A 15,474-nucleotide genomic window follows, 5' to 3' on the forward strand; every position below is an offset into this window, starting at 1 on the left:
AGAGGAGCTCCATTACTGACAGTGGATGTAGGGTTAACACCGCCATAGAAATCTTCGCCTGGTTTAAAAGAGTGAGAAAGCGAGAGAGAACAGTTGCAAAACACTGAGAAACAACCTCATAGTGTCTCAAACCCATGAATTTTCTATTTCCTTCCAGTAGAGAGTTTTCAGCCCCACACCACCATCACGCTGCTTTAAAGGTCACTGAGAATCAGACACTGCATACTTACCAAGCCACCTGACCTGGCCAATCAACAACCAGCCAAGGGCTTTTTCACACAGACTGAGATGAGGTGGGCCGTGTGCAATCAGCTGAAAGAGGCTGACCCCTCAGCCATGTCAGACCTTTTTTTTTAACCTTTCAGATAAGGTGTGTCTTTACAGAGAAAAAGCTGGTACACTTCTAAAGCATAGTAATTTGGTGTATTTTGATATGTTGCTGTTCACAACATTTCAGTATTCTACAGTATCTTGTAATGGTAAGGAAATACTTTGGTTATGTCTTTGTTATTGTAAAATAATGATGATAATGTTTGTAAGGGATTTATTGTGTCAAAGTATGTGCCTTAACTATTGTAGACAGCTGAAGGACATCTGTACAATGAATCTTGTTAGAGACACCTGGTAGTAGAATTGACTGTGTCCAATTTGTTAGGAGGTCATCAAGAGTTTAGCAGTGTTCATTGGTTAGGCTATGTGCTTTATTATTTTACGACATTGTGACTTTATTACTTTATTACCCTCTCTCTGTCAAATTCCTACGAGGACATACTGTATTTAAGCTGAGATTGTTTGGTTGTTCGGGAGAACGGCTGTGTGGCCTTCTCCATGCTGGCAAGCACAAGTAAAGAGAAAAAGATTCATCACTCTGTGTTTTAATTCTTCAGAGAACTTCAATGCTTAAGAAATTCTCCTACATGTTTCTTTTTCACGAATGTCAGTATGCTCAAGAACTAAAATTAGTGGTCTCCATGTCATTGGCAGTATGGTTGGTTACCTGGCTGCGTTTTTAAATGTTTGACGAATAAATACTGGATAATTGCTTGACGTTTGTGTTGACGTTACTCCAGAGGCTGTGTGATCATTGGAGGGGAAAAGTAAAAGATAGCAAGACCTCATGTCCTGAAAACCGCTGTGAGCCGGACTGTGAGCAGGCCTGTCATGTTCCTCTAAGGCAGTGATGGCACGATGTGTGCATCTGAAGTGACAGCAGGCTGAAGCAAACAGATCTCCCATCTCTGTGACACTGACGGTACCCCTTCACTGAGGGTATTTGGTTCACTCAGAGCAAGTCAGCTGCATTTATCAAGTTACTCTGGAGTGTTGGTATGCCAGCCATGTCTCACAAAAGTTTGTAAAATAAACACAAACTTTGAAATGTAGGTTACATGACCACTGTCTTTGAATTTTCTTAAGGGGAAATCCAACCTGGATCATATTTTCTCATCATTTTGGGTCGGAGTGACTAATGGGGCCAAAAGTTTTGGAATTGGTCCGGCATTCAGCGAGAGTGCTTCAGCAAGCAGCCGCAAAACAGGCTACAGAGTAATCCTTGGGGGCAATTGTGCCTGTCAAAGTACGTCCACTAAAAGTGGTTGTTTTTGCCACTGACGGGCTCAGATTTTTATTATAAGTGTCTGACAATGAAAGTAAACACTGAAAGTAAACACAGGAACTAGTCGCCTGTAAGAGCAACATCGACTGTGTTTTGTGCCATCAACCACTACTCTGTTTGGAACAGGGACCTATTTCCCAAAAGCATCCTAAGTATCTCAAAGAGTAACTCAAGAAAAGGCTGAAAAGCACTGTTTCATTGCCCTCTATGGTTGTCAAAGTGTCAAACTCTGTTGCACCTCTGTCCACACCTGATGTTGGGTGTGGTTGGCTGTGGTGATAAGTGTGCTCCGTTGCAACAGTGATACACTGTTGGGTGTAGCTCTACATCACTGTAGCAAGGTGAGAGGTTAAACTATTGGACGTCAGAAAAACAAGATTTTCATCAAGTATTAGGTTACTATTTAAGATGCATTTGGGGGACTCTTTCATGTTTGATTTCTGGGTCAATTCTGGATTAATTCAGCAACCATGATGCAGTGTTTTGTTCCTGATTACAGCAATAAAGTGTTCTGAATTGATATGTGTCTCTGGCTGACATCATCTCTATAGCATTCATTCAACAGGCTGTAATATTTAGAGCCATAGCAAACTGATGACTGTGTATGACCCAGATGGGGTGCACATCTGCAGCCACAAAAAAAAGAAAAAAGGTGTACTGCCACTCCACTGTGCACTGAGCATTTGACTCATTTTGCATCATGTGCTGTAGATATAAGCAATATGAGGATTATTAGAATGATCACATCTCGTTTCTTTCCCTTGTCTGTTAAGATTTATTTTATACATCCAGGTAGTAACTTTTTTCAAAAGATTTTAATCAGAATCCACAGGACTTTATCGAAATGTTGAAGATGTTCTGTTCAACATGGTTTAACTATGTTGTGGTGTGTGAAGAGAAGTTTCCTTAAAACATCCTGTGAAACAAAATGTGTTCTCTAACTTAAATGTGTGCAATATCATCCTCAATTTTTTTTTTTTTTTTTGTTATTCTTATGTACACCCCTTATTATACTTAACAGCATAGGTACTTCAGCTCAGATGATGTTTTAGTGTGTAGACCATTGATGAGCCTGAAGCGATGTCTCAGCATGTTGGTAGGTTTCAAAAACACCAATATATTGTATGAAACTTCTCAGAAACTCCAGCCACAGGGGATGACAGTGTCCTCACACATTGTGCGGAAATTGTCACAATGTGATCACAGATCACAATGTGTCTCACATTGTGGTCTGTGTTTCTTTTTTTGATGATGCTCTTTGTGGATCGTGTTGCTATTTTGAGGAAACCCCAGTCAGGCTAACCACAGGCTGTCAACGCCTGCTGAGTGTGATTTTGTTCCCTCTCTTTGGACTGTGTGATTGCAGTCCTGCAGGTGGTGAAAGGTCCAGATTACATTCATTACTATGAATTTGTTGAGATGTTTGGATGAGTGTTGAACTGTCTTTAACTTGTCAGTTATAGTTCAGCCCAGCACAAATTGCTTTTATATTTCTTTGGACATCTTACTATGGCTGAAATGAATCTTCACAATTACAACTGTGGCACAATTTACCAAGGAAATCCTTAAATTGCAGCATGGAATTGAGAAGACAGTGTGGAAGCTTGCAGGCTAAATCACATCTGCCTCAACTATAAGACATCTAAAACAGAGACTCATCACAAACAGCTAGAACTGTGTCTTCTGGAAAAACAACACTGCTTTATAAAGTTTTTTTTACCATCAGTGTTTTCAGCATAAATCATCATCAGTTAGCACCAAAAGCTAGCATTGTAAAGTATCTGTAGAAACAAACATCAGACAGCAGTGTTTTGGTTGGTTTTGCTTTTTTTCTACTTTCTTTCTTTACTTACTTTCTCTTTTTCTACTTGCAACCTTCTAATAAGTGAAAACATTTCAAGAATCATCATCACTGCCTCACTCCTCACAGGGAAACTATCACATCTCTTCCACACCTCATGTTATAAATTTAACTTTCATTATTAAAGATTCATGAAAAATCAAATGGTAGGAATGATCAGTCATTTATCATTGTTGCTTGGCTACTTGTATCTGGTTGTCTCATCTATGTGATCCTTGTAATAAAGAAACGTGTGTCGCTTTTCCGGCATGATTCCATGAATTGTGGAAATCAACTGACTTTGTTGTGGTTGGTTGCATGGATTGCCTGCCATTTATTTGATTCTCCTACTGCCAAAGAAATGAGAAAGCTATTGATAAAAATCTGAGAAGCTCCCATGGCCCCTTGTTTTTTTGTTCAATGCACATTATCTGTTCATATCCAAACAATACATTTGCATTCTTTTACAATCCTAGTTCCTAATATGGGACAAACTCCAAAAACACTGGCGTACATTTCCAATGACTTGATAATATCTTATGGTGCAACGTCTTTCAAACTTTAAACTTTAAAACATTTCTTTCAAAAGTTTCGAATGCAGGGTTTCAATTAACATTAATTTTGCAGTCTCCAAGTCCGACCTGAGATAATCCTGGTGGTGATAATCAGGGGTGATTCTCTCCTTCAAGAAGCACAGATGATTAGAAAGCACTCTCCGACCCAAGAAGACATTGTACAGCTCTTTTCACAGGCTTGGTAGTACTGCCCATAGCACTAATCTCAATGTGTAAAATTGTTTAATCTCCCCTTTAATTGCAAATTGCAACATGTTTAGGTAAACAAGACATCACGACTCCCATCTTTAGATGTTTATTTCTGATATCATCATCAAAATTTTTACAAAACATTTTCTGACAATAATATACTCAAAGAAGAGCCATATTTTTGCGCTTGGACCAGGTCTCCACAAAAATGCTTTAGGTCTGAATACAGTAAAAAGAACAAAAATCCAAATAAGAAAAACAAATCAACAACAAACCAACTACCAAAGGAAACAATGCAGCGCATATTTACACCCTACAGAAATCAATGCTCTCTGCAGGAAATGAGTGAGAAGGAGACAGCGGGGATCCTGTGGTTTATACAGAAAGCATTTAAGAGGCAGCAAAAAAATAGGGAAAGTGCTTTGAGCCTGCAAGGAAACAAAGACTAATTCTGATATTGCTTTCTGTCAGTTTCTCTCTGCTCTCTCACCGCACTCTCAAGCCAACTGCAGGAGTAAAATGCAGCCCATTTAAATAAAAACCTTCCTTTTTTCGGTGCTCACATTAAATCCAATTAGGGGCGTAAACGGGCTTTGTCAGACGAATGAAAAAGTGTGTTTCCCTGACAGAGGTTAATGATCATGCCTTCCCTTTCTGTGTCCCCTCTGACATGAGCAATGGCAGAAAAACAGAGTCAGGACAATGTGGATCAGAGGTTAAAGACTTCCTGCTAATGTGAAACAGCATGGAACAATAACAATCAATGGGGACCGGGCTGGCCTGAACATCAGTAACGGTGACGTTGGCTCAGAGGAGGTAGAGGAGTAGGTGCTGCCATAAGTACACACACACACACACACACACACACACACACACACACATATCAGATCATGGTCACTTTTGGGGACATTACATAGACTTACATTCATTTCCTGGAGCCTTACCCTAACCCTGATCATAACCACTACTTGCCTAACCCTTAGCTTTACCCTAACCTTAATCACTGACCCAAAAATCAGCTTTTTCCCAATTGGGGACATTGCCTTTGTCCCCAGTTGGAAAGCTGTCCCCAATTAACTGGTCATAAGTCTGAAATTTGTCCCCAAAAATAGCCTATGACAGACCACGCACACACAACACACACAGGCCCATTTGGGTACATGCAGGGTACAGCTAACTTGTCACTAGCAATGCTTCCAACCTCTCTTAATGCCTTTTAGCATGACAAAGTTATTCATTCTTACCACTTTGCAATCTGCACACGCTAATGACACACTAACAAAAATAGAAACTCAAATTGGGAATCTAGAAGTGGCAGATGGGGAGCATTGGCTTGTTTTTTTTTTTTTGTTTTTTTTCTGCTTCACCCCCTATCTGTGTGTATACATGATGCTGATTCTCTAGAGTTATGACTGTGTGCTGTATGGGTATGCCCCAGCGCTGCCTACGGGTAAGACACAGATGTATGGCAGAGGAAGAAATGCTGAAAATCCATGTCTGGCTTGGAATTAATTTTTCAAATCTATTTATCAGGTAATGGATTAGAACCTACTGAACCGTCACAGATGGCCTTGGGTGAACTGGAATGGATAGGAGCGTCAAATTCTGCAGTACTTTATTATCATTTATCAGGGCATGTGTGCTGCCTGTATTTGTAGTTTTTTTTCTTTCTTTCTTTTTTTGTGTGTGTGTATGCATTTATGTGTGATTGTTTCTGTTGTTTAAGACTGACAAGTTAAAGTGGATTCTTGGTAATATAGTGAAATTATCATTTGAATTCAAATGAGGTGTTTAAAAATGTTTGAGTGTGCCTGTGTATGTAAGCATGCATATAATACATACAGTTTAGAAGATGCAAGTGGATTTACGTATACCTTTTGTTTAGTGTGTGTGTGTGTGCCATACAGTATGTAACTCTACAGAATACTTATATGTGTGTCTGAGCTTGACTGAAGCTGTTTGTGTCGTTTCTTAAAGTTGAAATAAATCTGCCTGGGACATTCAGAAACAATCACAAAAGTTTTCATTGTAACAGAATAAAATGTCCTTCCACTTACCCATTTTGTCTGTCTATATCCTCCCTATTGTACACTATCTCTGGCTCCCCCTCTCGTCTCCTCTGCTGTCCCTCTCTCCTTAGAGATTTGCATTTAGCTGTTCCTCTGAGCATAAACACTGAAATATGAAAGTTTTCACTGCAATTCTTCAGACCTTTATTCACCCCACCAGAAGCAAAAAAAGAAAAGAGGAAGAAAAAAAAAGTTCCCAGTAGGGACTTGAGCCCAAACTACAAGAGTGAAAGTGGGGGAGAGGGAGGGGGGGGGAGCTCGGGGGGGGGTACAAAATCATAAACAAACAAAGCAGAGGAGAAAATAAAGCCTGTTGGCATTGCGGGGCTAGCGCAGACGGTCCTGGAGTTCAGCTCAAACATGCATCATTAGCATGCAGCGCCTGTGCTTCCAGCTCTCTGATGGCAAAAAAAAAATGGACAAAAGACGAAATAATTGCAGGCAGCAGGATTCGAACATTCCGTTGAACATATCTGATTTTATCAGGGAGGTAGTCATGATTACTAATAAGTCAATCGCTTATTAGTAGTTGATTTAATTGTGAACATACAAAGATTTTATTAGCCTTTTCTAATTACACATGAAGGGCAAAGTAGCTTTGATCGCTGTGTTTAGACTGAATTGTTCCATTATCACTGTTCTGAAAACTGGAGTAATTACTACATATGGGGTACTGGGCTTTAGCGGGAGACTATTAAAGGGAGAGCCTGTCCCTGGAGTGAGTGCCCAACACAAGCCTCTTTCTTTGCTCGACAGCCTATATAGTGCCAGGGAATTCTACTTTAGGTGTGACAGGAGCAGAGATGGGTCAGCAAACAAGTTGCTTTAAAAATAGTGAAGTTATCCATGACACGTGCTTCTGGTTCTAGGGCACTCCAGACAGGAAATATCTCCTGCACTGTTTGTCTCTGGTTCAGCGCTCCTCCCTAACTGGGCATAGTTTCCCAAAATATCAGCATGCGGACAGAAATAGAACATCATTAAACAGGTTCACCCGAGTCACCAAGAGGCAGACATGAAATTCAGGCCAAGGAGTTAGCAGGGGTGATATAGAGCAAGGCAAGACAATACATGGATAGAATTGAGAGAGCTCCCATTATAAAGACATTGGCACAGCTGCTATTACAAAGTAAACTCCACCAGCACTATAAGCAACCGTACTGAGCGAATCAACTGCTTTTTATGCAATGTCCTGTACACGAAGGGGATGCACCCTTCTTAGTCATGAAACCATGAAGACTTCTGGGTCGCTTGTTATTTTGGGGCTGGTTTTTGGTCAAACATTTAACAAAATAATGGCACATCAAAAAGAACATCCTTCATAAGTTAAACTCTTGGTATAAAGAATAGCACACTTCTTCTCCCCGAGTAGACCTTGAAATGGCAGATAGTGTTGAAATTCTCAAACAAGAGGAGTGGATTGGGATATGACTCACAATGCATCATATAGCCACGTCCTGCAAGATGAGCTCTAAAACATGTTTGAAGTCAGAAAAGAAAATATGGATCTCTATGAGGTTTGACACTTGAAGTACATCACAATAACAGGGCTCCCAATGTTCCCTTCTTCATGTGTTTCTGTGAAATGATTGGATTTGAGAAATAATCTCAGTAACATAATTTGTGTTTAATGGTAGAATAGTGACGGGAGCAGATAGAAAAATATTTATCATTGAAACAACAGGAGCGGTACAGTAGGAACCTCTTCACCGAGTCATCTTGGTAACAGATTCCCACTGGGAAGTGAATAAGGCTCCTCTTCTGTTCACACGCAGTTTGTGTTTCAGAAGAAGTCAAGTTCATACTTTTTTTTTTCATCTTTAAAGATTCACTATTTACACGATAAATAAGTTCTATTTGATTTTGTCCTTTGATTAGTCTTATAGAATTTCTTGACATCATCTTTGAACACCTCAAAAAACTGTCTCTTTTGTTCCAAGCCAAAAAGAAAAAAAGAAATAACAAAAGAAAACAAAAATAATTCCCTATGTTTTCTCTTATCTTAAGGATACAACCACTTTCGTGGGAAATTTTGGCCCCTCGCAATTTCAGTTGCTCTGTGGGAGGATCAAGCACACTTTCCATATCTCCAAGGAGTATGACCACTGACATGTAGAAAACGACCCCAATGCACTGCTTGGATTTAAGCCGGAGATGATATTTGACAGGCCACCACAGCCTTATCTGAAGTTCTCATCAGCTCCATGAGTCAGTGAGTTGCAGTGCTCGACACCGTGGCCAAAAGGTTACCGAGTGCAATAAGTCCTGCACTGCAGGCACACTTTCTGGAAAAAAAGGAGATGTCAGGCAATATTCCCAGTACAGTCCATGGGTTCATACGCAGGTCAAACAGAAGTCAACGTGCTGGTTCAACATGCCCCCACTAGGCACTGTTGTCCTCTGTGGTGGAGGGGTGATGGGAGCACATGGACAGAGCTTTGCCAACCCAGCAACATGGTGCTCTCCAAATTGTCCAGTGTGATGAAAGTCAAACATTGACTCTGCAATGTTTCAAATGACTGGGGCAGTGAGAGAGGTTTGACTGTCAGTAAAGTGGACCTTTTTTAAGAATATGTACAATACTTTGCAATCAAATGTACTTATTTTACCACATAAATTCCCCATGATTACCTCTTTAAAGCATAGTGAGTCATTCAGCTGGGATATAATCATATACAAAGACCTGTTATTCTGCTAAAGGGCCCTGTATGTTCAAGAAATATATGGATCATGCCATAAAATCTCCTCTCTAAAAGTGTTTGTTGTTGTTCATCACATCACTACAACCGTGTATAACAATTGAACAGATGTTGGGAGGATGAGGTAAGATCCATCATTATGATGAATGCCTCTTTAAAATTTCAGTTTCACTACTTCACTTTTATGTAACGCTTGATTACTTTGCTAATCTGTAAAGACAACACCAGTCCATCCAAGACTACCGAGAGATTTGGTTTTAATTGTGAATGTGAATTATCAGAGTTTAGTGGACCAACTGGCATTTTAAGAATGCCCTCAGGGGAAGTAGCTTATGTGCGTTTAAAGAAAAATATAAGTGAACTCTTTGGTTTGACATGCACATTAATGGAATCCAGCATGAGATCCCACACCCAAAGAAACAGTAAAACAAGAGAAAGAGAATATTTATGTAATTACTTGTCTTACGAAAATGAATCATCTTTATGAAATAATGATATGGATTTGCCTATGTTAACGACTACTGAGAAGAAATTTTAATAATAATCATAGTAAGAAGCCTCCTGCTCGCTACATGATCCAGCTCCATTTTTTTATCATTCATATCACTCTCTGTTTCTCACTTTTTGTGATTGAGAACTTCTGTTTATTGCACTTCCTCTTTCACTCCTGAATCAGCGCAAGTGGACAGCTGTTATGCTGTGAACAGGTGCCCTGGGATGTTGTCATGGAATATGGCACAAAAACAGATTTGGAAACAAGATCATACTTTTTGTCATAATTATAATAATTATCTCCCATGAGTCAGTAGTAAGGGGATTATGAGGTGCTTTGGAAAAAGAAATCAAAATGATCAGCAAGAATGTCTCAGCCTCCACTGTATATTGGTAAGATTGTGTGTTTCAGATGCTAAATCCTTCCAGGCAGAATTAGAAAATTTTGTCATCTTGTTTCACGTTCTCATGTTCTGAAAACAAGGCCCCACCGAATAACCAGCTCGCCTGCCCCTTCATTTCAAAGTCACGGTATATCAGAGGTCCTTGCCCCACTTCTAACAACCGGGCTCAGCTCGCTAGCGTCCAAATTTGAGTGTGCCGGTACGCTCAGTGGGTGGAAAAGGACCACTACTGGGGCCTTCAGTCGGTGGTCTGAGGGGTGGTGGAGGAGAGCGAGGCCCTGGCACAGGGGCACCCATGTTGGCGGCAGAGGGCACGGCAGGCAGCGCCACTGTCTGTATAGTGCCCCTATCACACGGCCCCAGATCCTCCAGGCCTTCCAGGCCCTGTGGGGGTCCCTCATAGCCCATGTTGAGCCTCAAGGGTTGATGAGCCTGGCAGTAGTCCACGATAGGCTGCTCATAGCGGTAGAAGGTCAGCGCACCCATCTGGTGGGGGACCTGTTTAGACAAACAGTCAAAGTAGAGGAAAAGACAGAAAGAGAATGAAAGAAAATGTGATGGAGAGCATAAAGGATGATTAGAGGAGACAGGCAGGATTGTACATGAGTGAAGGAAATACAGGGAGGAGCAAAGAGAATAAAAGAGAAAAAGACAGAGAAAAAAGAAATTAGGCATACATATTTGTAGCAAACTATATCCTTTAGATATACCAAAAACAGATTTGTGTGTACACACCAAAAAAGTTGGCTGTTTCCTGCTACTAGATGATGCTGATCAGCCCAATATACTGTACACTAAACAAGGTCCTCTTGTAGTGAGCAAAGTCCAGAAAATTGGTGATTGATGACTAAAATTATTACGTACCAGAGTAAAGTTACATACAAGTCAGCAGTTCTACGGGCATGGGCAGTTTTGAAATCCGATTTTCATCCCAATTTTAGTTGATTGTTTTTTTTTTAGTCAACCTGATATTTATGAAATTAACATATAAAGGATATGTTCAAGCCAATCACAAAAAAGAGAAACAAATGAACTCTTGCTTTATCTGGCCACAAAGATAGTTTTGGTTTTATGGGCCCAACTTTTAGGATATTCACTATTGAGAATTTTGCCTCCCAGCCCAGTTGAATTAAGGTGAGAAAAATGTCATCTCTGTCACTCAAATATATTTGAAAAAAATACATTTAAAAAGCTCAATTTCAACATGTCTTTTCATTACTCAGGATAAACCTAAAAATAAACTTCTTTAGTGGACTGATAGAATGTAGTTCCAGCTGTTGTTTTTTTGGTGATCTTGGTGTACTGATCTTTTAAAATAAACAATGACTAATTACTGGATTTAAAAAAACAAACACAGATAGCAATCCCTAGATATTCTGCAGCAACAACTGTCACAGATGGCTTCTTTTCAAATAGATATTACATACTTTCAAATGATGTTTTATTTTTCCAATGTAGTTAATTTGTTATACAATATTTCATTGCGCCTGTGTGACTCCAAGGCTACAGCGGTTAGTTTGGCAACTCATTTCTGGCCCTCTATAATCATCCTCACATGGTGACCACCTGAGCCTCCAGCGACCCAAAACCCATTTGCTGCAAAGACCCTTCAAAAAATGTGTGCCGGGAAGCATCTGCGACAACTGCTTTTTTTTTTTTTTTTTTTTTTTACCAGCCCATCTTCACAAGAAAAAACAACATTATAGGTCTAAAATTTTTCAAGTGATCATTTAAACCCAAACCATGATCTTTCTCTACCCTAACCAAGTGGTTTTTGTGCCTAAATATAACCAAACCTTACCCTCAGCGTTGTCATGCCATGAAACATATTTTTTTTAACAGTGATTTGTAGCGGTTTTGGAAAGCAGCATATTATGGTCACATGGGTCGTTCTGGAGTACATTACTACGGCTGCTAGATAAACGTAACTATAGTATCGTTTTTTGTAGGCTGAATTTTTTTCTTTTTTACAGATATGAGAAGCATCTCATGTAGAAGTCAGAGTACTCTTCCTGCTCATGACTTGTATTGTAATGCTCTGACTGTCAGAAGAATAAGAATATGTGCATTTGCATGTTTGGATGAGCTTGTATGTATGAATGTCACACAAGCTATGCTAAGGATGACAAAACCACAGATGCTTTAGTGCTCAACCTTTCGTACAAGAGCTGGAGCAAATAAGCCTGTGCTCTCTCTCCAGTGCCATGTCACTTGTGTCACAGCCAGGAGCGCTCGTCACATCTGGCTATGTGTCTAGTCTCACGCTCCCCTCCCAAACCTAAACACAATGCCAAACAAACAGATGAGACTGTTGTGACACTCCATCTCTTTAACTTTAAATCACACACTTCTTCACCCTTAAAAAAAGAGAGGCCAATTAAGAGATTTTTAACAGGCCATGAAAACAGCAGGGAAGGATTGCAGCTGACCTGGATTTAACACCGCTGCCTTGCAGAGCGACAGATCATCAGATCTGTACACAGACGCAACAAGAAGCAGACAACAACAGCAGGAGCCACAGATATGACACCAACACGGAAGACATGAATAATACAACCCCTGACTCTGAGGAGGTGTTGGAAGCAAGTGTCACAACTGCACCTTCTTTCATGCACATCCTGAACATTTGATTTTTATCTCCGCCAGGTGTAAGACTGGAGGGCATCATGCGTTTGGTCATGTGTATGTGTGTGTGAGTGTGTGTGTGTGTGTCTGTCCGTGCATGTGTGCGTGTGTCTGTGCATCTGTCCACAGCTAATCTTGCGTTGCATTAGGGTACTTTTGCGTTACCAAATCCAATCCCTTTGCGATTCCTTGCGCATGTTGGTTGTATACATTGTGGTGAGCAGAGCAGAATGAAAGACAGGAAGCAGTAGTCAGCAATCTGACCCTTATTGACATACAACACAGGGAACAGGAACTCAAAAACACAGTAGCAAAAAATGAGGGCCGTCACTGCATTATGAATAGGTGCATAAACAGAAAAGAAACAGTGCCAATACGTCAGGGACAGGGAGATAAGGTAATTAGTGATGGCCCTCATTTCCAATCATGTTTTAACCATGAGTGAGGTGGCTGTTAGTTTCATGACTGCAGCTGCATCTTGCTACTGTGTTTTTAGTTCCTGTGCCATTTGCCAATACAGGGTTGACATTGCTGAAAGCTGCTCCCCTTGTTCCAACAAAAAACCTTATTTTAACAAAAAAGTAATTAGCCCCAACACTGGTTACAGCATTGCAAAAGGCATTTCCAGTAAAAACAAGGCTTACCTAGTCTGTTGCATATTTGCACATGTTGGCCTTTGTCGTGGCGCGAAAACTGACATCTATAGAAAAGTTTGGTCTCATCTTGAACCGGAACATCTGCTGATTAATTCCATACCCGAAATGTTATGATCAACTAAAGTTAGGAACAACATGACATGAATAAATCCCTTTTTCTGTTATCTTTGCCACCATCTTGACTGTACAGACCTGGTGCACTCTATTGAGTGCACTCTTCTAGTTAAACTTGTTACCAGTGATGGTAACCAGAACTTGGGAACAGGATCTTAAGCTGTGCTTGAAAAAATAAAATCAATCTTATATATAAATTACAAAAACAGCTATTATTCAACTCATCTCTAGTGGTTTATAGACATGCAGATAGTTTTGGTATTAAGTGCCAAGATTTTCAGATATCTATCTCTTAGGTAGGAGCGCTCTCTCCTGTACGACAAATGCAAATTGCATTTCATTTGTGCTGTTCCAAAGCACTGAAAAATGACATTTAAAAAGCTCAAAAGCAAGTCATCCTACCAAAAGCAAAAGTCTGATTACCCTTAGGAAATTGTTAGTGGCAGGATTTCCAGAAACAGGAATCTCAAAACCTTGGCACATGAAATCAAAACTAGCTGCATGGTTAGACACCACAGGTGAGAAAATGTGTTCTGAAAGAGGAAGGGAAAAGAAACTTTATCAAATAGGAAAAAAAACGCCACACTATTAGTGATCCCAAATTAAATCTAAATCATGCTCTGGAGAAGCAAAGTAAGGAGAAGACAAGTCAAGAAACACAGAAGATTTGAAAATAAACATAAAGAGTCATTGGTAAAGATCCATATCATCATTATCTTGTAGATTAACATATCATATACAGTAATCTGGATTCTGATTAGAGAAATTTAAAGCAGGATTTTTAAAATAGGATGGACTGTGTCAATGAAATGCAGATGTATGCCGGCTGAGTGCGTGTGTAGTTTGTGTGTGTGTGTGTGTGTGAGAGTGTGTGTATGTGTGTTTGAGCAAGGACGGATTTCAAAGTCAAATAGAAACAGTCTGGGCTAACACAGCTTGGCAGTTCAGGAATTACCCTGAACCACCGGGCTAAGATAAAGCCTCTCTGGAAGCATTAACACCAGTTCTGTTTTAGATAAAAATAGTGTCATTTGTAGCCTTGAGCTTTACTGTAACACGCTTCTATGATGCAGTGCAGCATTATAATTCAGCAGTCACACAAAGTTGTAACCATGTAGAGCATGTTTGTCTGGTATAGTGCTAGTATAGGCTTGTATTTTTAGAAAAAAAATCTCCTTTCAATCCTCCCACCCAGCCTTTCTTTCAATCATGCACCTCCAGAACCACTACCTTTCTTCTCTACATACCTCCTTCCTCCTCAAATGGACTCCATTAAGCGTGGCTGACTCATTACATTATAGGCACTCAGTGGATTACTCCCCTCATTCCCCTTTCAGTTTAAACCCTTCACCAACCCTGCCGCCACCACCACCACCATCACCACCGCTGCCACCTCATCTCCCGTCACACACCCCAGTCCACCTCAGGTCTGCTCACAGCTCCCTTCCCAGGTCCAATGAATTAATTAACCGATATTAACTCCTAACCGTTTCAGTGGATTCTATCAAATTGTCAGGGCATAAATCTGGCCTCATGCAGAGTGCGTGTGCAAGTGTGTGTGCACGTATCTGTGCATATATGCCTGTCTGTGAATGCATTTCATAGAAAAAGAAGGGAAAGGGACATAATGGGATAGAAAAAGAGAAAAATACAAGATAAAGAAAAATAAGAGTTTTTTAAAAAGTCAGTTTGACGTGTGTGAGTGTATCTCTGCCTATATTTTTTCAGTGCAACTCTAAAAAGAACACAAACTGCTGAAAGACCCATAAATCTCAGACAACCTGACTTAGCTCTTTATGTCAGTTTCAGAGAACAAAAGGTGCTATTGATATTCACCGGCCATCCACGTAGTCGCAAGGTACAGCTAGCTCATTAGGAATGCTATCAGCCTCTCTTTGTGCCTTTCAGCATTAGGAAATTATTAATTCATCACACTGAATAGTCTGTTGACAGTGGAGCCAGCCAAATATGGAAATGGATAACATCTGGTCAGACTAACAAAAATACAAAATAGACACTTCAATTTACTTTCCAAATGTCCTAAAATACGTGGTTTGGATGGGGAATGAGTGATGTTAAGTCTTTGATTTATCAAACACTGTGGAAAAGTTCCTGCTCTTTTTCACAAAGTGAAATCACAGTGCAAATTCATCTTACAGTTTGTGATCTGTCCATCACTATCACTTAAATTCTCCT

At 40.1% G+C, this 15,474-nt stretch overlaps 1 protein-coding gene across 1 annotated transcript in view; it reads right to left on the minus strand.

Annotated features, from left to right (window-relative positions):
• Positions 1 to 4,316: 4,316 nt before the first annotated feature.
• The window catches only part of LOC137170989 (leucine-rich repeat transmembrane neuronal protein 4), a 105,594-nt gene continuing 94,436 nt past the window's right edge, over positions 4,317 to 15,474 (minus strand). The window contains exon 3 of the mRNA XM_067574698.1: positions 4,317 to 10,381. Within this exon, the coding sequence (XP_067430799.1) occupies positions 10,058 to 10,381 (324 nt within the window). The 3' untranslated portion in view covers positions 4,317 to 10,057. The remainder of the gene's footprint in view (positions 10,382 to 15,474) is intronic.

This window comes from Thunnus thynnus, chromosome 19 (genome assembly GCF_963924715.1).
Source record: "Thunnus thynnus chromosome 19, fThuThy2.1, whole genome shotgun sequence".
Classification (NCBI taxonomy): domain Eukaryota; kingdom Metazoa; phylum Chordata; class Actinopteri; order Scombriformes; family Scombridae; genus Thunnus; species Thunnus thynnus.